The sequence below is a fragment of the Alosa alosa genome, chromosome 22 (assembly GCF_017589495.1).
Source record: "Alosa alosa isolate M-15738 ecotype Scorff River chromosome 22, AALO_Geno_1.1, whole genome shotgun sequence".
Taxonomy (NCBI): Eukaryota; Metazoa; Chordata; class Actinopteri; order Clupeiformes; family Clupeidae; genus Alosa; species Alosa alosa.
This window is the reverse complement of record NC_063210.1, coordinates 16,338,738-16,360,704: the sequence shown is the minus strand read 5'-3', so window position 1 is coordinate 16,360,704 and position 21,967 is coordinate 16,338,738. Positions and strand designations below refer to the sequence as shown.

Sequence of the window (21,967 nt, the reverse complement as noted above, 5' to 3'; positions counted from 1 at the left end):
CTGTTCGAACGTTTCCCCGGTCCCTTGCATTTTCTCATGAAAACGATACCTTGCAAATATCGGATTTGACTTTGGTGTGAGATATTCATTGTACTTATCGTAATATGTTTTGAGTTTTTTGGTGTCCTCAGTGTCCAGTGTCCATGTGTTATAAATGTCCCGTCCTTTCTCTCCAATCCATAAGAGAAGGTAGCTGCACTTGTCTTGTTCGCGTTTCTCACGCAGGGGTCCGGAGAACATCAGCTCCGCGTGTTGTTTGAAACGTCGCCACGCTTCAGGCAAGTTCGGTGAATCCCAGTCCATCTTAGGTGCTGGAACGCCGAAACTGTCCATCTTAAATGAAGGGTACTTATTCGAGCCTCTACTCTGACACCATGTAATATTTGCACACCGGCTAAATACTTTAACGCTATTAAATAGCAATAACTGAGACGCATACGGCACTGGTGACTGGTAGTTTATTCCGCCATTCAGATCACACGCAAATCTCGCGTGAGTACCGTGAGAGTGCCCTGGGGCTACGGTGTCCCTTAGGGGACATACAGTCAGGATGTTACACCTATTACTATGACGGTTGTTACAGTATACAATGGCATTATAATAATGTGTCGCATATCTGAACATTATATTTTCTATGATAATGACTGGGAATAATAGTAGATTGATAGCTCTCATATAGCAGATACAATTTTTACACACTGTATGCTCCATCGCAAAGTGCTTGTGGCTAAAATAAGTATTAGGATTAGCGTAATGTATTTTTACATTTGCCGTAGTATTGTCGATAAGTTTAATGACACATGAAGGGGGTCCTTGGCCAGAACCTAGTGGTATTTGGGGGGCCTTGTCGTGGAAAAGTTTGGGAACCCCTGGTTTAGAGAAATATCATGTATGTGTATCCATTCATTCAGCCTTTCTTCTTAATGTGACATGAGAGCAGAATTACTGCAAAGACAACTGTTCAAGTTCAGAAAGGGCATTGAGATACTCCTCGTTGTTTTGATCAAATTCCAGGGCTTTCGCGTAGTACTCAATGGCCTCACTTTTCTTCCCCTTTGCCTTATGGATGAATCCCAAGATCCCAAGAGCCTCTCCATCACTGGGATCCCTGTTGAGGCAATTTGATGCAATTTTCTTCAGCTGGTAGGCACTCTGCTTCCCAAAATGTGTGTCTTGCCCAAGTCTCATACACTCTGTGTAGTGGTGGACAGCCTGTGTCTCAGATTTGTTTTGGTAATGGTGTAATTCGCCACAGAAATGGTTAGTTAGTTAGTTAGTTAGTTTATTTGTCCTTACATAGGAAATTTGTTTTCACATACCGTACAAGCCTCACAAACATGAAATACATAGGTACACACAGTTACGGTGCTTCACCCACCACCCTGTCACCACATACCCCACCCACATAGATGTTAACAGCATATGTACAGCACATATATCACAACAGCACATATACAGCACATATACATCACATTACACAGATACAAACAGGAAAACCATCACCAGTTGGCATTACAGAGGAATGAGGGCGGCACAGTGATCCATCACCGCTGTGACCTGTTGTTCAGTGCTGCTATTGCAGAGGGCACAAAGCTTTTCCCAAAGCGTACACGTAATGGTGTATAATCTGAAGCATGTCAGTTTTCTCCTCAGCCTCTTTTAATATGGTCTTGAACATCTCCTTATTCTTCCCATAGAGGAGTGCAAGGTCAGCCTTGGCTAAAAGGAAGTCTGACCTCAGAGTGATGGCCAGTTGCAGGTGGTACATGCACTGTCCGATGAGCTGTCTGACCTCTTGCCCTCTGCCCCTTGCGTCTCCATGGAGCAGGTCCGTCTTCCTCTTGTAGCACAGAGCCAGCTGATGGTGTAGAAAGGCAGAGTTCTCAGTACAATCTATTGCCCTTTTCAGCAGTGCAATGGCGCGGTCCAGGTGTTACGTTTTTTATGTGTCGGATGGTGGGGGTACGCAAGCTCTTTTTGCCCCAAACATAGGCTATCGTTGTTAGGCATGTTTCAATCAAGACATTACACAAGCTATTTTTATTGTTGTAGGCCTAATACTAAATGATTGAATGATAAAGTGTTGAAAAGATGTATGCACAGTAGAGTATTACGTCTGGCGGCGCCAATGACTCAATGAGCCATGTGAGTTGAGTCCACACCTCTGTTTACTGTTAATTTATATTGTATTGTTTTATTTTATAAATCGCTTTGAACAAAAGTGTCAGTTCAGAGGAGCACCATCAAGCTTCTGGTGCATGTTTCTTTCCACCTTATAGAGTGTAGTTCATGTTTCCTCTCAGCACCAAGTAGCCCTGGACAGAGCAATAACAGGTTGTATTTCAGCAATATTACATAAATGGGGAGGTGGTTTGGTAAAGGATATCGCTACAGCTGTGATTTTACTGTGGAAATAAGGCCAGAGGCCTTAACACTCTGAAGATATGTAGTAACATGTAACAGATAATGAGGGTAGAAACATATTGTAACTGCTAATATCAGATAGTGTCAGGTTGTAGAATGTTAAAACAACTAGTGTCAGCTAAATATTGGTGTAGTATCAGGACGCAAAGTACCAATGTAGAGTCAGGTGGAAGGGGTACAAATAGTATCATGAATATATGTCATAGCATTTAGTGCAGTAAATCTATGTTAAATATCTAACAGTGCTGTGATAAAAAAAATCATATTGATTGCATGGACATTTCTTTACTCATATTTGACAAAAGCCTTTAGTGAACTATGTTATGTATGAATAAAGTATATACTGTAACATTAACTGTTTTGAATCAAGTATAGTAAACTAGTTAAGTTGACATAAAATTGATCTGATAGCGTTAGTAAATATCTAGAGATGTTTAGTGTAAAGTATAACTAATTCAAGATGTTTTCTTAACTTACATCATGATATTCAATATTTGTCGCAGTGAAGCTCATTCCTTCAGGTAGAGGTATTGGTAGTCCTCCATCAAACAAACAAACACACACACACACACACACACACACACACACACACACACAAAATTATAATCCAATTCAAGCTGTCTGTTAACTATCAGACAAGTAAATTTGCCATTTCCATTGTTTTTGCTTACTGTCCAAGTAGTTTCTAAGCCCCCGTGTCACGCCATAATTTACCTTGCACAGACAAAACAGTCACTGTTATTACTATTGTTATTACTTAGAAATGCTTCTAAAATAGATAGTTCCCCTCCTTGATAATGATAAACGTATAAATCAAGTTTGAAGCCATTGTAAAACATTACACAACCCTTCACATTGTTGTGGCGTGAATTTATACAAAAATGCTGTGAGTTGCGTCTCTGCATTGCTTGGCGACCTTCCACTATGAAACTTTGTCAGGTATAGTACCATTTACTTACAATTATCCGAGACCAGCCAGATTGAACATCACACCTGAAAAAGTTTTACAGCAAGTTATTACCAATACCAGTGCAGCATGTACAATACCATACAGTACTACACAGGATGTTAGTGTTGTACTTGACATCTGTAGAGACCAGAACCAGGCGGTTTCCCTCAAATTCAATCTTCATAGCAATGTCAAAGCTCTGTAAGTGACAGTGAGAGTATTATTAGTCATATTTATTGCAGAAGAGGGAACAATTCTGTGTGGGAATGTGCCATTTTACAGCCAAATCACACAGAATCTTCACACAGCTTGGTTCATCATTTGAACATTGAAACAGGATTTAATGCAGAAACAGCCCATCAGTCAGTCACTTTCACATGCAAGTACTGCATTGTCTTTTTTTCTGTTTTTTAAAATCTGACTGATGGAACCGACTTATGACTCAGAGAACTAAACTCTGAACTCTATCTATTGTACAGAACAGACAACAAAAGATTGGTGATGTTACTGTAAAATAAAGTATATTTGTTTTGTGAGACAGTATCAAAGGTATTGCAGACATTGCTTTTTTAGTCATTGTGTGTGTGTCTGTGTGTGAGTGTGTCTTACTGCAGAAAGAAAGTTGTTGCCTTGTTTTACTCTGACATTCAGTTTAAAAGAGAGTCCATTTTCTTCTGTGATGGCAATGGTTGCCTCGTGGAGCTCCACCTGAATCCTACCCTTTTTCAATCAATATATCAACACATAAATTACCACAACGAGATAACAAATGACCACAAAGGCCCATTAATTGACCACAGAGACACAATAGAGACGGAAACAGCCATAAAGACTGAAATGACTAGAGACACAAGACAATGACCAATGACAATTATGACATTTTTGAGAGCAACAGAAATATAATGACCCTTTCTACTAGAAATGTTTTATAATGTTTCTTACCTGAGTAAACGGAATTCCCAAAACAGTCAAGAGACCACTAAACCAAATATTTCCCATAACGTTGTATTGAAGTTTCATGTAATGTAAAGTATGACACAAGACAACTATCTGCTATGTTTGTACATTTATTGTTAACTTAAGTTAGATGCGTAAGCTTGAGTAAAACAAGAATGGTGATCAGACATAAGAGTTACCATAAGAGTTATCTTTTAAGATTGAACATTGGTCTGGGGAGTCTGCTATGTATCTTCTATTGCACAAGAGGCGTGATCAACGGGCATAGTTCAAATGACTCTGTACGCAACTGGATAGTCATCAGATACACCGATGTGATTGGCTCCCCGCGATACAAGTGGCAAAAGTAACATGCATCATTACTCCAAGCCAGAGTCTGGCAGAGACAATTCAAATCATGCTCTTGTGAGAACTCTGGATTTTCCAGGGTAAAATAACCACAAACATAGAGAGGGTAATAAAAGTGGGGTAATGGGGTACGCGCAAATGGGAGAATTTGGCCCCATGTGCTGTATGAAATAAATACGACTGCGTTTAGGACCTGATTAGAATTATTATGACTATTATGTACTAACACAGATTCAATACATTGAGGACAATGCCAAGTTTGGCGACTTGATTGAGTTCTCTTATCCTGTTGGATATTCACACTGGGGTGTTTATGATGGAGAAGGCCATGTCGTCCATTTTTCTGTTACAGGTAAGACTATTCATAAGCCTACAGAACTTGACCTTAAATCTGAAAGATGACATAGAATGGATGAATGGAGTATTTTATCTTGTTCTCTGATGTTAACATTGAAGGTAACTTTGGTCTGTCAAAAACATGCTCAGGTGGTAATTTACAACCCAATAATTAGACTGGGGAATAAGCAGATACTGTATCTAGTGCCCCTCAGGCTTATCTGGCACCTATGGACCCTTTCAAGAGAGTTCAATTATCAGCATCATGGTTGGCCCCACAAGACTTCCTTTTTAACATTCCATATGTTATCTTAATGCAGAGGAAGTAGATTGGGGCCCAAATAGAACGTTCAAGCATTGTTTTTGTTTTTATTGTTGAAAGGGTCTATATGAATAATGAGGTGAGATCTACGCTGATTGGCTGCCTTGCAGCCAAAGACCGTTCACAATAGGCTTCAGTAACGTCTACCTGCATCTCCAACTCAACATGGTAATGGTTTTCCATTCTATGTCTGGTTTAACACTGGAAAAGACTCAATAAGGGAATCTCTCATATCCATGGCCTAGTTCTGGAATCAGACTTGTGACTGAAGGGTGGCCAGTTCAATCCCTGACTGGTAGGAAAAATGTGGGTGGGGGGAAGTGATTAAAACAGCTCTCCCACATCCACATCCATGGCATGGGCAAGGCACCTAACCCCCAACTGCTCCCCAGGCGCTGGATTAAGGGCTGCCCACTGCTCAGTGTAGGTGTGCTCCTAGTGTGTGTGGGCTCCCAGCTCACTGCTCCAAGTGTGTATGAATGTATGCACAATGGCATTTTGTCTCTTTATACAGTAGATGCAGCTGTAGTGCTTTTGATTCCCATTGAATCCATGTACTACCTTAGTTTTGGAATGTACATTAATAAACAAAAAATAAGTTGAGAATGTGTGACAGTGGTGCTTATGTTGCCTCTATATATAGTCTGAGTTTATTCATTTATGAATTATGTTATTCCCAGATGAAGGAAACTTGATGAAACAGTTCCGTGTGTTCCTGCAAAGGCTGTTCCGTCTGTGGAGTGGAAACATACTGCTGGGGAAACAAAAATAAGTCAGGAGCACATAGCTGACATCAATGTACCGAGCGGAACCCGTGTCACCATCAGCAACAATCTCCATGGCCACAGGCCATCCCCAAAAAGGGCCATCCGACAGTGCCGAACCGCTCTTCTGGGCCACATCCTGCCCTACAGATTGTTTTCTCTGAACTGTGAACACTTTGCCACATTTGTACGATATGGAGTCGCTATTTGTTGCCAGGTAATGCAGAAAATGCATCAAAATGAAAGTAATTATGTATCTCCTGTTATTTATATCATCCATTGCATTTTTGTCAGCATAACTTTTTCATCCCATTTCTCCCTCGTATTTTATCTCCCAACAGATCCCTGGTAGACCCAAGAATGAGGAATGTCAAGAGGCAACGGAAACCTTCCAGACATTAATGTCATGACAGCGCAAACATGATGGAAATATGTTTCATAGGTGTATATGTTTTGTAATATATATAGGCCTACATTTTTCCACATTGTGTCTCATTCTTCTCTAAACATTTAAATGAAACATAATAGATTAATAATAGAAAAAAAAAATAATAGGACTCTATTGGATGTGATCTAAATTACCAGCACATTTATAGCTTTCTAAAAAAAATAAAAATAATAAAATGATAATTACTGATTATATCTTTTTATTTCATTATGCTCATTGATTGAACTCATTGTTATTTCTGTTTTATACAATGTTTTATATTGCTCAGCACACACCCATACACCTCACATAAGGACACACAACATACACTCTTATGAGAGAGAAGAGTAGTGTATTATTCTATGCCATGTCTGTTTCCCAGCTGGGCCATAATTTATTTTTTATTATTTCTGATACTAATATATTTGGCATACTTCAATAAAGTAGAATTGAACTGAACTTAATTTAACATGGCAATCTGCGATGAAATCTCCCAGAATCTGTACCTGATACGTAGAACCTGTGTGAATGGAAAAAGTTGAGAAGACTCAACTGTCCTGATACACAGGGTTAAAACTAGTCTGTAGACTACTGTATTTTAACATGTGACTCACCAAAATATTATGCAGGTTGGCACTGTCTGAGTTTGAGGGGAATAATGCATCTGAAAAGATTTGGAAATGGTGAGATATGGGGGTGGGTCCTTTCTTCTTGGTAACTTCAGACTCTCAATATCTCTTTTTTAACAACTTGTACTTGTCTGAGATTACTCTATTCACATTTTCTCCCCAAAGAACTTTAATTGTGAAATTTGTGACCAAAAGACCGTTCAATTCTTCTATGTGCTATAAATGTAACAAGTCATACCACCAACTGCCACACAATTGAACAGTTCAGAAGCTCACAGATGGTTGGTCATATTATTCATTGCTAGCACTCTGATTGGATGGTCTCGTTGCCCATAAGTATCCAAATGTTCAGATAGAAATGATGTTGTCCAATCTCAATGGCAGTGTCGCTCAGCAACAGCCCATATTGTTGTCCCATGATTAACCACCTTAAAGGAAAATTCCGGTATTTAGCACTTTGAGTCCCTTTTCTGGTTTGTTTTAGATTAACTATAGAGTGGTGGACACCGACATTTTGACGATTGGTCCTGTCTCGACTTTTCTGACTCGTTTTGAATCGCCTTTGACTAGTCAGAGTGGCTGCCTACAGGTATGCTCAAACATGTCCTAAAACAACCCTTAATGTTTTCAAAACTGTGCCACTCACCGAGTGGTTAGTGGTGTTCGTTGATTATTAAAATAAAATATATCGGATTTCCAGCCGTCTTTTGCTATTGTGGAACTATTTTTTCAGACACCTCACAACCGCGTACACTGAAAAAAAAGTTCCTTGAATTTACATGATTTTAATGTGTACATCGGTCCCACATGATCAGAATGTGTCCAACTGACACAATTTTTACACTTTTGTTCTAGTTAATCATTTCTTGTAAAACCTACACATTGAAATCACATTGTATTACATAAAAAAATCATGTTGAATGAAGATAATACCTTCATATTTATGTAATACCAATGTATTGTGTAATGCTAAAGTAATTTTATCATGTCAATAGTAATAGATTGTAAAAGGTACTTCTAACTTCATTTATTAATGCTAAAAAAATAAACTCTTAAAGTTTTATGTCCCTATAGTACCAGAACAGTGTCTTTTAACTGTTTTTTTTTTTTTCTAGAATTGCAGACATCTGTTATACATCTTTTTACTGAAAAGAGTCAAGTCAGTTTAGTAGTCAATTTTTATTGAAAGCAACATGAAATACACAGTATTGTTTTTTATCCAGCAATTGACAAATGGAAAAAAGTGCAGCAAACATCAGAGGGAGAGGAGAAAGATAGAGGAGTGAGAGAGGGAGAAGAGAGAGAGAAGGGGGAAGAGAGAGAGGGAGAGAAGAGAAAGAAAGAGAGAGGTCAGGCCTGAAGACTGATGGACCAGATTCAAAGATGACTGACCAAAAGGTGACATTTCTAGTTCCTAAAATAAAGATAATGAATAAATAATAATAATAAAAAACATCCACAAAAAGATTCCATGACCCGTGGTCACTCAGCCATTGATAGTCCTTTCAGGTTTCAACATAGTAAAAACAGTATTTCTTTTTCAAAAAATAAAAATGGAAAGTCATTCACTGAAACAGGTTGTTCTTTAACCAACCTTGGGAGTTTGCCTTCATCCAGCTCCATGAAGATTTTTTGCAATGCCTGTCAAAACTTTATTCCTTGGAGTACAACCCCAATGTCCTCTAGTTCACTTGACTCATGTTCTCTCAGGACATGAACCCCAACAGTTGTCTTCAATGACATCAACTTCATCCATGCCCTGGATTAGGCAGACAAATGCACATAACAGTAAGAAAACTAGATGTACCGCAGATCGGTACAAAATATGACCGCCGCCCAGTCCAGCACATTTTTTCCACAAAAAGAAATCACGCTGAAAGGCCTATATGATTCTAACTGTCTTACTAAATTGCATTATCCACACTCAATTCTCACTGGTATCTGCTAGACAACAAGTACCAAAACATGATTAGTTCATAGATTTCACATGTAAAATGTATTTTATACAACCCCACCTCCATGTTGCCTGTTCATAATTCTGAGAAATTCTTGATTGTTTCTGTTATGTTTATGTTATGTGTGTGGGTGTGTGTGTGTGTGAGTGTGTGTGTGTGTGTGTGTGTGTGTGTGTGTGTGTGTGTGCTTGTGTGTGCTTGTGTGTGTGCCTGCGTATGTGCCTGTGCATGCAAGCGTACATATGTCTACTGTGTGAGTATGTGTCATACGTATGATTACTGTGAATGTATGTGTGTGTGTGTGTGTGTATCTGTTTGTGCACATGTGTGCACATGAAATGGGTTAACATGACCCCTGGAGGCAAACACACGGAAAAAAATGGTCATCCTAGGCCCTACAGTTCTCAAGATATTCACAGAGAACTGTGTCTGCCCTACCCTCCTTTCAGGGGGTCCAGTCCAGCGGGGGGGCTACAGATCAAAATGAAAAATGACGGTTCCATGCTATCCATGTGGGGGTACATGCCCACCAAGTTTTGTGTACCCCGGTCTTTCAGTGTCCCGGGAATCCTTGTTGGTGTACGTCACTAAATGTACACATAAATTATTTTATTGTAAGGCCCCCCAAGAACGAAAGTACAAAAAACTTGGCATGCATTCGGAGGGTGTCATGATGATCCTACACTTTTAATTTCGTGCAGTTTTGACCTTGTCAGCCAGAGATATTGTGATGAAAACACCTAATTTTTTGCTTTATAATTTTTAACTAGTAGTACTCTCAGTTACCGTTTTTGATGTCACACACACATAAACAACAGCTGCAGAATGGTTTGCCTGGAACGCTACTAAGTTGTGAGTCGTGACTTGAAGTCGTAACTTACGGGCTAAAAATTGTGTCTGCAGCACATGTAAGGGGTAGCGGACCCCGAGGTGTCCTGTTATACGGAATTAATGGAAGAGGGCGAGAGGCAAAAAATTGCCTTTGCCCAAGTCCATTAATTCCGTATAACAGGACACCTCGAAGACCGTTATCCCGCTTATCACCCGGTTGCCACAGTCAGGCCTTTATAGCACGCAAAGGAAACAAGCGGTTCTTTTTAAAAAGAAGCCGACTTGTTCAGTTTGTTGTACAACTTTCTTTGGTCCTTGGGCCTTGCAGAAGTTGCAGCCCACGTCCACACAGGATGGTGGCGACAAGGACACACTGAGGTTGGGTGGTGATGGGGTGAAGACACAGCAAACAGCAAACGTGGATTGTGGTGAAAAGTGCAGGTTTATTTACAGTGCTAAAATAATATGTGTTCCGGCACAATGGCAACAAAAAAAGACTTTTCCGAAAAACAAACAAAATCAAAATTAACCGACCGGTTTCTTACTTCCAATTGCGCGATGAATTCAACACTCCGTATACAACCTCACACCCCTCAGACTCTCTCACCTCAAGGCAGAAAAACCTAAAGCCAACCAATTAGGGGCCAATTGGTTGATACCACTGACGGGGGGAATCTGCTCAGCACATTTACAATCAAACACTTATCACACACATACATAGAAACAATAAAGCAACATTTCACCATTAATAACAACATTATATATCCCTAATAAAATAATAGTAGCACTGCTATACATACAATTATTTAAAATGGGGATGAAAAATACCCCGCACTATCACACACAGTTAAATTTTCCAATCAGGGAACAATCTACATTTTCAATCCCTGTAATTGGGTGTGTGAGAGGGTTTTTCAGTGTCTGTGTGTAAGAGAAAAATAGTTAGTTTAAATGTTCCAGGAAGGATTGGGGAAAAGGAGGGACTACCTTTTCACAGTCCTATAACAGCAATAGCATGGACAGTTAGCTTGTTTACAGTTGATTCCATTGTTGCGATGCCTGCTTCCAGGCTCAACCGTCATCCTACTATGGTTGATATAGTTATAGTTAAAAAATTATATATGGTATATATAATTAAACTTTTTTTTACCAGATCTACTTCATAGGTGTCCCGTTATTCAGAATTAATAGCCACCCCACCAGCCAATAAGAAAAGAGTATTTCTTCTCTCCAGGTGATAAAATAAATTAATATATGTGTACATTTGGTGACTGTACACTACACTACGCATTTACACACACATGCACTCATGAACACACACACACACACAAACACACATAAACACACACACACACAAACACACACAGGTATGCACACCCTCACGCACACACACATACACACACAGTAAGCAAACATACGCACATGCACACACACAGGCACGCACACGCAGACTCACATGCATACACGCACATGCACAAACACGCGCACAGACACACACCATTATCCCCACACACACACTCACAAGTGAAAACACACAGACACAGAGAAGCACACATATACACAAAAGCAAACGAACACAAGCACACACTCATTTACATACAGTTTAGAATAGGGATGCACTGATTGTGAAATTCTGGGTTCATGTCAATGTTTAAATTAACAATTTTGGCTGATTATTGATATTTTTTTGTCTGTTTGTTTGTTTGTTTTTTGTTTGTTTGTTTTTGTTGTTAATCATGCCCTTTAGTCACTGAGAAACTAAAATACTATTTTTTTTTTTCATTTCTAAAGTACATAATTGGATTGAATTGCAATGTTATCATTCATTTTACACAGTAGATGACTGTATGTCTAGTCCATGAAACTACAGTAATTAATGCAATGGAAAAATAAATGTGTTTATTAAAATACAATAATAAATGTGTGGGAGAGAATACATTTGTTCCATCCTCACTGTAAAGCATGTTGTGGGTTGTTGTTGACATTAGCTATGGATCTTGCAACTTCACATAACTGTTTTATCCACTGATAATACAATGTAATACAATGTTGATGTAATTCAAAGTATTCAGAATACGTTATTCACTTTGAGTAATATACCGGAATATGTTACGAATTACATTTTAGGGGATGTATTCTGTGATCTGTAGTGGAATACATTTTAAAAGTACTACCCAACACGGATGGGGAAAAGTTATGGGAGTGACATGATTTCCAAGCTAGGAAGGCCTGTTGGTAAAATTCAGACAATTTTAGAAGCAGTTTAGTAATATTGAAATGACAAGTGAGTAAGAAGTGAAGACTGGCCAGTTTTCTAAATATTGTATGGGATAAAATACCAAATAGAATGTAGAGGGGTGCACGTGGGTGTGGGGGCAAGTGGCTACAGCATGCATACCATAATCGGGTCCAAGTGCCCTTGGGGAGACAGGTTCGCATCCGACCTGCGGTCATTTCCCAATCCCACCCCATCCTTCTCTCGCATTCTCTTCCTGTCGATCTTCACTGTCCTATTTAAATAAAGGCAAACATCCCAACAATGTACTTTTAAATTGAGTGTGGATCTTTGAGGCATTCCTTCATCCATTTGATCTTAAATGTGTTATTTAAGTTAATACAATTTAATAACTCAAAACTGGCTTCTTTCCTGGATCCTGAAAGAATTTTTTTTTTTTTGTGTTCTTTGTGTGTGTGTGTGTGTGTGTGTGTGTGTGTGTGTGTGTGTGTGTGTTAGCCTGGTGCAGCCAACTCAATTCTATTCAGAGGTGTCTTTCCCAAAAGCATAGTTGCTGACTAAGTTAGCAACTTTGTTGGTTGCAATGCAATTTCCCATTGCCAACCAACTCAGTTGCTAACAGGTTAGCAACTATGCTTTTGGGAAACGCACAGGGATGGATTACTGCACGGGCCTACCGGGCCCAGGCCCAGGGGCCCAAGGGGTCAGGGCAGGGGCGCCGGAACGAGTTTCAAAGTGCAGGGGATAACGAATCCCCCCGCGTTCAAAGTGCAGGGGCCAGATAACGAATCCCCCCGCGTACACTGTATTTTGTCTTTCTTGCGCAAACAAAATGTGTGCGTTCCTAATAGCCTGCCGTGGCCCACTGATTAGCACTCTGGACTTGTAACCGGAGGGTTGCCGGTTCAAGCCCCGACCAGTGGGCCGCGGCTGAAGTGCCCATGAGCAAGGCACCTAACCACTCACTGCTCCCCGAGCGCCGCCGTTGAAGCAGGCAGCTCACTGCACCGGGATTAATGTGTGCTTCACCTCACTGTGTGTACACTGTGTGCTGTTTGTGTTTCACTAATTCACCGATTGGGTTAAATGCAGAGACCAAATTTCCCTCATGGGATCAAAAAGTATATATACACTAATTCTGCTTCATAAAGTTGAGCAAACGCATGCGGTAATTTTACAGATAAATAGAAATAGCCTACTGTCATGCACTTTATGGGGTAGGCCAAAACTTGGAGTGAATTTACACACAGGAGATTCTTTCTCTCTACTCGTAGCTGAGCAGAGTTTGGTGTAACACGTCAGTACACATTGCAGTTCCTACAGTGTGCGAGCAAAGATATTCAGAATTCTGGGAGGGCGACAAGAATATTGGCAAAAAAACAAAACTCAACGGAGTAGGCTATTTGTTACCTTACTACTGAGTAGTAGTGTACAGTGCACAACTAACTAGCTAATGACTGTCAATCACACCACGAATTGATTCCAAAAAATATATCAGGGTGTTACAATTGGGACTGCACTGTTTTCAGTGTGAAGAAGAGCATCTAGGCTATTAATGACAGAAGGAACGCAACTGGCAAGCGCACTTCACTCAAAGCAGTTCAATGTTTTGCAAGTTGTGTGCGTGTCACCATTCAACTTTGAGAAGGAGTGTGCGCGAGCTGGGCAGCAACGCTTCCATAAAGCAATTCGAATTAGCACAATTTAAAAGCACTAGCTAGTGCCGTGTTCATTAAAAGCACTAGCTAGTGCCGTGTTCATTAACTTTTGAAGGCAGATTAGCTATAAGAAATGCCTGGTAGGCCTACAGCGCAACCTGGTTTGGACTAGATTATGCTACCTAATGTTTCACAACTGTCATTAATTAAATAATAAATAAAAGGGGACGATATCTATAACAATGTCCATAGAAACATTTCAACGCAGTAATGCAAAAGTAGCCTAATGTAAGGTGTTAATCCCCATAGAGAGTAAAGAAGTTATGCAATAGATTACATTTTTTTACAGTAGCGAGTAATGTGTAGGCCTAATACATTACTTTTTTGAGTAACGACCCCAACACTGAGTAGCCACCTGCAGGCGCCAATGACTACAGACGCTAATAATTTCAGATAGGACCACACACGCATTTGCCAGGGGTTCAGCACCGCATGTAATTTCAAAAGTAGACAGACAAAGCCTATGCTATTTGAAGTTAAACAAAACATACCGCATTTGAGGGCGGTTAATGACGCTGCTTATTAAAGTACGCAGCAGGTCTCTTTCAAAATGTCCTGTTACAATTGCAGCTGCTTCCGATGTTGAATATTTAGAAAGTAGCCTACATGACGACATTTTTGAGCTAGAGTCAGATTTTTGGCTTCTGGTAGTAATTTGCTAATTAACTAAAGCAACTAAAGCAAGACCTGAGTGATATCACACAAGGCGCACAGAAGTGAATTAAATGAAATAGGTTAACATGCTTTATTTTGAACTTTGCAAAACCCACCCAACAAACCCAGAGAAGGCTTGGTAGATGTTTCGGATAGATGACAGCACCTTGTAACCGATTAATAGCCCAATTCTCAGTTTTGCAATAAAAGTATAAGTATAAATACTTTTTTGATCCCGTGAGGGAAATTTGTTCTCTGCATTTAACCCAATCGGTGAATTAGTGAAACACAAACAGCACACAGTGAACACACAGTGAGGTGAAGCACACTAATTCCGGCGCAGTGAGCTGCCTGCTTCAACGGCGGCGCTCGGGGAGCAGTGAGGGGTTAGGTGCCTTGCTGGTCGGGGCTCGAACCGGCAACCCTCCGGTTACCAGTCCAGAGTGCTAACCAGTGGGCCACACAGTAGCCTATCATCATAGCAGTATTATATCATCGATAATCGTTCACTTTTTTTCTATAGGCTAATAACAACCACTACCCCTCAGCTGGAGTTGCAAAGGAGTCTCAAAAGTACAGGGAGACAGAACGCGAATGACTTGAGTATGAATATCACACTTTTTGAAAAGGGGAAAAAGACAACGAGTAAAGGGCGAGGCTAGAGTTGGAGGAATTGTGTCTTGTTGCTGTAAAGGAGAACGCGAGAATGACCGCCGCTGTAGGCTCACAATTAAGAAGCATGAATCAGCCTTAAACTGCAATAAGATGTCCACACGTAATGCAGCCTCATTTTTGTCAGTAGAAGTTCGTATCAGCAAATGTGGTTTGGTAAACGGGGACACAGAAGTAAAATAGGTTAACCTGGTCTATTTGAACATTGCTGGTAATCTTAAGTGATAGGCTATTATACAAACCTTGCGAAGGATTGGTAGCTTACATGTTTCGGATATATCACGTTGCGCATGATATTAATTGAATCTCATGTCGCGCAATAGGCTAAATGTGGTTATCCAACAGATTCATAACTTCAGTAATTGTCATTAGCCTTTATTAATGGTGAACAAACCATACCAAACCAGAATAAAATGTTATTAGATTCGGCTACATTTCAAATCCATCTCTCCATGTTGCATTGATTGAGAATGAACATCCCAGAGTGGAGCGCTGTCTGCTCCCTGGGGGTGTAGCCTGGGTGCTGCTGGTATTTTGCTCATCGGTTTTGACCCATGGGCAGAAAGCTTAAGGTTTTGCAACAGTGACGCTGCGGCTGCACAAATAGCTCTAGGCTATATTAGATGCGGGCTACCGCTATAATGGTTAACACCTTGCGCGGACGTTTTTTTAATTTTTTCGTGGAGGATTTTGTTTATTAAAATATATTTTGAGCCAAAAGTGGAGGGGCCATTGGCCCCCTGGACACTGTGCTTCCGGCGCCTATGGGTCAGGGGGCCCTGGAGCCCAAGCCTTTGCATGGAATCATTGCCTCAATATCAACAAATCAGGATGAAGGCTATGAATCTGATTAAATTTAGTATTGGCCATCCCCAAAATGCACCAGAATACAGGAAATCACATCAAAAAAATTGAAAAATTTCTGGGGGAGGACCCCCAAACCCCCCCTCCCACATATACGACAATTACTGGGGGGCCTTTAATACATCTGGGCCCAGGGGCCCGAAAGTTCATAATCCGCCCATGGAAACGCACCCCAGAATATGAGTCTGGAACTGATGCACTGGGACGTGATTATGGGGCGTGTTTCAACCAATACAGGGGTAAAATGCATCTGCACACAATTTGATCGACCTAACCAATCAGTGCAACAAAATAGCCTACTGTGAATCCAGGAGAACGGGTAAAAACCTCCTTCTTCTCGACAAATGCCTTAATCACTGTTTTATGCTAAAGTTGTTTTTTAAAGTTATTACACTGTCAATATCTTGTACAACAGATTTGATAGCGAAATCTAATGTATTGCTTCTCTGCGTCAGGCTTTTTGTTGTAAACAAGTATTTTGTTGGAGCAACATTATGTTAGATATTTATTAGGGTGGTGATGTGTGTTTAATGTTTTGCAAAGCACTGGTTGTAGTATAATTATTTTGTATTTTGTAGATTCTAAAGAAAAAAGGCATGAACCTTCTCTGTGCACAACACATTGTTTGTAAAACCTGGAAAAACTGCTGAAATTTGTTTAAGTACAGTATTTATGTTATGTTTTTGTTTATTATAACTGTACTGAAGTGTACTGAAGCACTGTAAGTGCAAAATGCCTAACAAAGACCATTTTAGATGTCTCACACTGGTCCAGGGTTACTCACTGAGTGGTTAGCAAGCCTCATATGGCTCACTAAAAAACTAATGCTTTTTACTGTGTGATGACAACACACATATGAAAAACATACATTACTGACAGTCAAAATAGTCCATGAGCTATTACTAAAAGACTGTATTCTCCCATACGTCATCATGGTAGGCACATTCTTCTGGCATTTTTTGACTATGGATATAAATATATAGTTCACATGTTTGTATGATAACCATTGTGAACTAGTAGCTTTATGGTAGTGCACAGAATAGACCCCTAGCAGAAGATGATTGTGTACAGTGCATTTCAGTATTAGGAGGCTTGATGACAACAGAGGGGTGTCTAAATCCATTCGATGTACATGTTTTCATGTATCCAGATTCCAAAATTCAGACAAACCTCATTTGAGATTGAGAGTGGGTCTGGGAAGGCTTCATTTAGCAAATCCAAATATGCTAACAGGTTTGTCTGTGACTGGGTTCTGGCTAATGGTTTTCCATTGTGACTGCCAAAAAAAGGGTAAGGAGAAGACTGAAAGTAACTTTGAATGCAAGTCTGCAACTACAACTTCTCAGGAGCAATATCACTGATATTATGCATATAATAGTAAAATAAATAATATTTATTTAGGTCATTATGCTGACAGAGTTGTAACACACATGATATAATATCAGTTTATTTCTCTCCTTCTTGATCAAGTTCTCTCTCTTGCTCTCTATCTCTCTATCTCTCTCTCTCAAAATGAACTAATGAGTTTTTCCCCTTATGTCCCAGAGAATTTACATATAAAGAATTTCCGCTGTGCGTCTGGGGCCTGTTTGTGTTGAGTCATTATGACCTTGCCTATCATTCAAATTAGGGCTATATACAGTAACAGTCTAATGTCTGTGAAAATCTTTGCTGTACATGACACCAATATTACACTTCAGCAGTTGCTTGGGTATTCAATGCTGAAACATTAATTAGGCATAAACAAAACTTAAAGCTTAAAGCATTAATGTGAATAAAGTTGAAATCATAATGCTTTTTTATTTCATACAGAGCACCATCATTATTACAGTAACAGTCAAAATCAAAGATTAAGCTGATAATGCAAAAAAGGCCTGTAGACATTGTGGGCAAGACCTTAACTGCAAACATTCCTCCAACATGCCACACGATAGCTTCATAAGAACTTTGCTTGTTGATACTTTGCCTGCCATTGAAATTAGGGCCCTGTGAGTGTATTTTTGAGCTGGCTTGATATTGCCATCTTTCTTTTGAAGCTGTCATTAAGGTCATTAAGATCACTTTCTGCAGCTCTTGCAGCTCTGGTTAGCTGTCTGTCCTGCTGGTCAACTTCAGACAGAAAAGCCAAAATGCCGTCATCCTCCTGGGCTCTCCATGATTTAGCCATGTCGATCCCAAGCTGCCGGAGATTCTCTCAAGCCTCCTGCCGGTCTCTGCTGTCGATCCTGATCCTGTACGCCATCTTAAACTGATCCACTGCCTGGGTGTTGCTCTTCATCTGGTGCCTCAGGAAACTGCCGTACTTGTTGTGGCAGTGCTGTCGCTCCGTGTCGCTCAGGGAGTCATCTGAAAGCAACTTGGTGAAAATGGCCTTGGCGTCCTCCAGTTGTCGGTTTTCTGCGTAGGCTATTGCCAAGTGCACCCAGGCATATGTGTTAGACGGCTTCAGCTCAATGGTCTTGATGAAGTTGCGGATGCTTTCAGTGATGGCGGCCTTGACCTGCGCAGAGTCTGCCCTCCACTTTCCAGACTTCTTCATCGTAACCACTTCCTGCCAATGGCATTGTCCCATCTGGTGATATAGGAAAGAGGAATTGGGAGCTCTCTTGACAGCCTCTTCAAGGATTTTTAAGGCTTCTACTATGGAGCTGTCTCTCCTGAAGTATCTCCCAGCATTCCTGGTTACATGGGGTACATCTGGACACACTGTCAGGGCCTTGCTGATCAGCTCCCTGCATTTTGAAGAGTCAAAGCCTTGGAGTTTCAGGGCTAAGAGGACCATCACTTCAGCATCTGTGGGGTCGAGATTCAAGGCTCTCTGTAGTTGTCTGGCTGCAGGGCTGTCCTTAGGCATGTTGTTAACATCCTTTCTGACAAGCTCCTCCAACCGATAAAGGACTATGGCATAGCCCACATTGTAGGACACACTGTCAGGCTTGGCTTCCAGAGCCTTCTGGAAGCTCTCCTTGGCCCTTGGATAGAGCTTAGCCCCCATCCTTAAGAAGCTCCACCCTTTCTCTGCTTCCACGGCGGTCTCTCCACCCTCACCTACTCTCTTCACCTTGCCCAGGTAAGTCTCCATGTATTTCATGTTACCCAGGTAATGGTGCAGCCATGCAAAGCTGGAGTAGGTGACCAGGAAGTCCGCCTCGTCTTGCTTCTCCTCCTTCAGCACAGCTTCGGACTTGGCCAGGTATTCAAGAGCAGTGTGGTTCCTACCCTGCAGGTGGCTCACAAAGGCCAGGATGTTGAAGTAGGTGGCGTGGTACCTGCGGGGACAGTACTTGACGCGGTCCAGGAGCTTCTCTGGGATGCCCTTCAAGTCATTGATGTCATCTTTGTCCACGTCCCATGTGAAGAGGCACTCCAGATTCTTTACCTTATCATCTCTTGTCATTTTCTCTGCACTAGGGCAAAATGAAAACACATGTAATTACAGCGGTTACACTTTCCTTGACAGTATTGACATAAGAGTGACATGACGTCATGAACGTGTCATAAACTAGTCATAAACATTTATGACATAACACTTCTGTTATTAAGTGACATTCGTTTTTTGTCATAACAAGTTAGGGTTAGGATTAGGGTTAAGGTTAGGGTTAAAGTTAGGGTTAGGGTTAGATGTTAGGATTAGGGTTAGGGTTCATGTGTTATGACAGTGTCATGTGTTCATGACAGTGTCATGTCACTGTTATGTCGATACTGTCAAGTAAAGTGTTACTATTACATCTAGTAAAGACATGCAGAGATTTAAGCTATTACTATTATATTTCCATTTAGCAGACACTTTTATTCAAAGTGACTTACAGCAAGAGAACAACATTCAAGGAACATTGCAGAGGAGACCTTAGAATTACTTCTGCATCTGTCAATACTAGTACTAGAGGATAGGAGTGGCAACATTATAAGTACTACTCAAAGTGTGGTAGGAGGAGAAAGAAGGAGGTAGAGGAGGGAAGTGCATGGGAAGTGTATGGTAAGTGTCCATCAAGGGTGTCAGGTTGTCAGAAGCGTTAGGAGAGGAGGTGTCTTTGGAAGAGTTAGGTCTTTGAGTCAGTTTTTTTGATGACAAAGAAGGATGCCCAGGCAGCGGCGGTTCCTCGTATTCCCCTATGGTAGAATAGCTTGTCAACATATTTATTCCGATGTTTATGAACTATTTCTCAATGTATTTTGTATGCTATTTCATAATTAGTTAAACAGTACTCTTTAACAACATAACAACAACTAAATTAAATGATTTACCCCACCCCCACCAATAATAATCATAACATCATAACATCAGAAACAGACTGTCACTGTCAGTGCTCACTGTGGCTGCAGATGATGACTAGTCTAGTTCTATGACAACAAACAAACAGGTTGCCCAAAACAACTAGACATTAGTGAGGAGATTGCTGATTGCTATTACAAAAAGTTGCATATTAAAAATCGCTAAGCATCACTTCTCCTACCATTAATTTATTAAAATTGCTTTACTGAACTACTTGTAATTTAAGAAAAGAATGCATGCTTGATCATTAAACAGCCAACAGTGGAGAAATAATCTCTAATACGCAAACAAACAGCAGGCTACACTTTCCCTTTATGAAAGTAAAATATGCTGATTTAAGTTTCCTAGTGCATGTTTTAACAGCTGCAAGAAATAAAGATTTCAACTGTATCACCCATGTTCTGGTTCATATACTTTCATGTACTTTCACAAAAACTCACTGATCACTGCATAGTGTTAAAAAAAGGATGCAAACGGTGTTTTATTCAGGGCAAACATATCTGACGGTTTCAGCAGCCAAGCAACAATGGCTCAACCAAGTGTCTTTGTTATTTAGGGGAAGACAAAACGTTCGAAAAAACAATCCCCCTTTTTTCTTTGCAAATCACACCCTGCATTACCATGCTGTATGTATTTGTGTGTTTGTGTGTGTGTGTGTGTGTGTGTGTGTATGCATGCATGATTAAGCAGAGGTATAATATATATAATATATATATATATTGGGCCTACCTCATTTTGTCTTGTGTTTGGGGTTCAGCTCAAACAGTATTCTGAAGTGATGCAGTGGCACAGTGGGGAACTGCTCACATGTCCGTCCAGACCACCAGCCTACGCAGGAAATCATAACTGAAACTTAACATCAATGCTTTGCATTCACCTTGTGGGGCTTAGTATTGCTTCACCACCACATATGCGTGTCTGGTCTTGCATAGACTTTGCGCTGCACCTTTTGGTTTAGTAGGCCTATCCGAAATGCAAAGAGGAAAATAAGGGGAAAAACTGGTTTTAGTCTGCCGGAGATAAATGCATGAATGTGTTTTTCTAAATCATGTTTTGATATCATGTCTATGATTAACAATGTTTCTATGAGGTAAAAAAAATATTTAGTTATTGCTTTCCTTTGTGGTTGTTGAACACTTAGATCACTTTCGACTAAGACCACAAGGTTTTTAGCAGTGTCCTTTTGTGTCACAGAGAGTGGCAAGTCTTTCCTCCTTTTTTACCATACAGTATATAATTACACACACACAAACTCACACACACACACACATACACACCACTTAGTTCGACCACTTAGTCATCAGGGCGGTTTGGGTGCTGGTCTAACAGTGACTTCGAAGAAGGTGACTCATCATGCCAATTTGAGCTTGGAAGGTCCTGGAATAATGGGGGTAGGGGATGATGCGCTCTTGCTTGGCTTTCCTCCGCTTTTCTGCTGCCTCTGCCCTGGACATTTCAAAGGCTGCTGCTCCTATTTTAAGGGATGATCGCCACAGTGTACAGTCCTGGGCAGTGGCCTCTCAGGTGTCAGGGCTAATGTTAAAAAGTGTAAACGTGTTTTGAGTGAGCACTTTAGAGAGTCTTTGAAGCATCTGAGCAGGAAAAGCC

The 21,967-nt window shown here is 40.5% G+C and overlaps 2 protein-coding genes and 1 pseudogene across 5 annotated transcripts; 1 reads left to right on the top strand and 2 right to left on the bottom strand.

The window, feature by feature from the left end:
• Positions 1-1,282: 1,282 nt before the first annotated feature.
• On the bottom strand, positions 1,283-4,530 carry LOC125287664. Of its 4 annotated transcripts, none has more exons than XM_048233617.1 (7): positions 4,316-4,530; positions 3,983-4,093; positions 3,505-3,572; positions 3,384-3,417; positions 3,096-3,138; positions 2,902-2,963; positions 1,283-1,858 (listed from the first exon to the last, which is right to left on the bottom strand). In XM_048233617.1, exons 1-7 carry the CDS (start codon positions 4,391-4,393, stop codon positions 1,574-1,576), a joined length of 681 nt encoding a protein of 226 aa, XP_048089574.1. In that variant the 5' UTR covers positions 4,394-4,530; the 3' UTR covers positions 1,283-1,573. The 4 variants fall into 4 exon arrangements, 2 of the variants coding, with proteins under 2 accessions (XP_048089574.1, XP_048089575.1); XM_048233618.1 differs by having other exon boundaries at positions 4,019-4,093; XR_007192395.1 differs by having other exon boundaries at positions 1,283-2,315; positions 3,384-3,572.
• Positions 4,531-4,681: 151 nt separating this feature from the next.
• Positions 4,682-6,510, top strand: LOC125287954 (annotated as a pseudogene).
• Positions 6,511-18,064: 11,554 nt separating this feature from the next.
• Positions 18,065-21,176, bottom strand: LOC125287953 (interferon-induced protein with tetratricopeptide repeats 5-like). The gene is given in 2 exon segments (XM_048234039.1): positions 18,065-19,493; positions 21,089-21,176. Coding segments are annotated over 2 exon segments (1,434 nt in total). The 5' UTR covers positions 21,094-21,176.
• Positions 21,177-21,967: the final 791 nt, after the last annotated feature.

Coding starts and splice junctions, on each gene's coding strand:
- LOC125287664 (XM_048233617.1), bottom strand. CDS start 4,393: ATGAAACTTCAATACAACGTTATGGGAAATATTTGGTTTAGTGGTCTC. Junction 3,573..3,982: donor GCAACAACTTTCTTTCTGCA/GTAAGACACACT, acceptor TGTCACTTACAG/AGCTTTGACATTGCTATGAA. Junction 2,964..3,095: donor GCTTAGAAACTACTTGGACA/GTAAGCAAAAAC, acceptor TGTTTGATGGAG/GACTACCAATACCTCTACCT.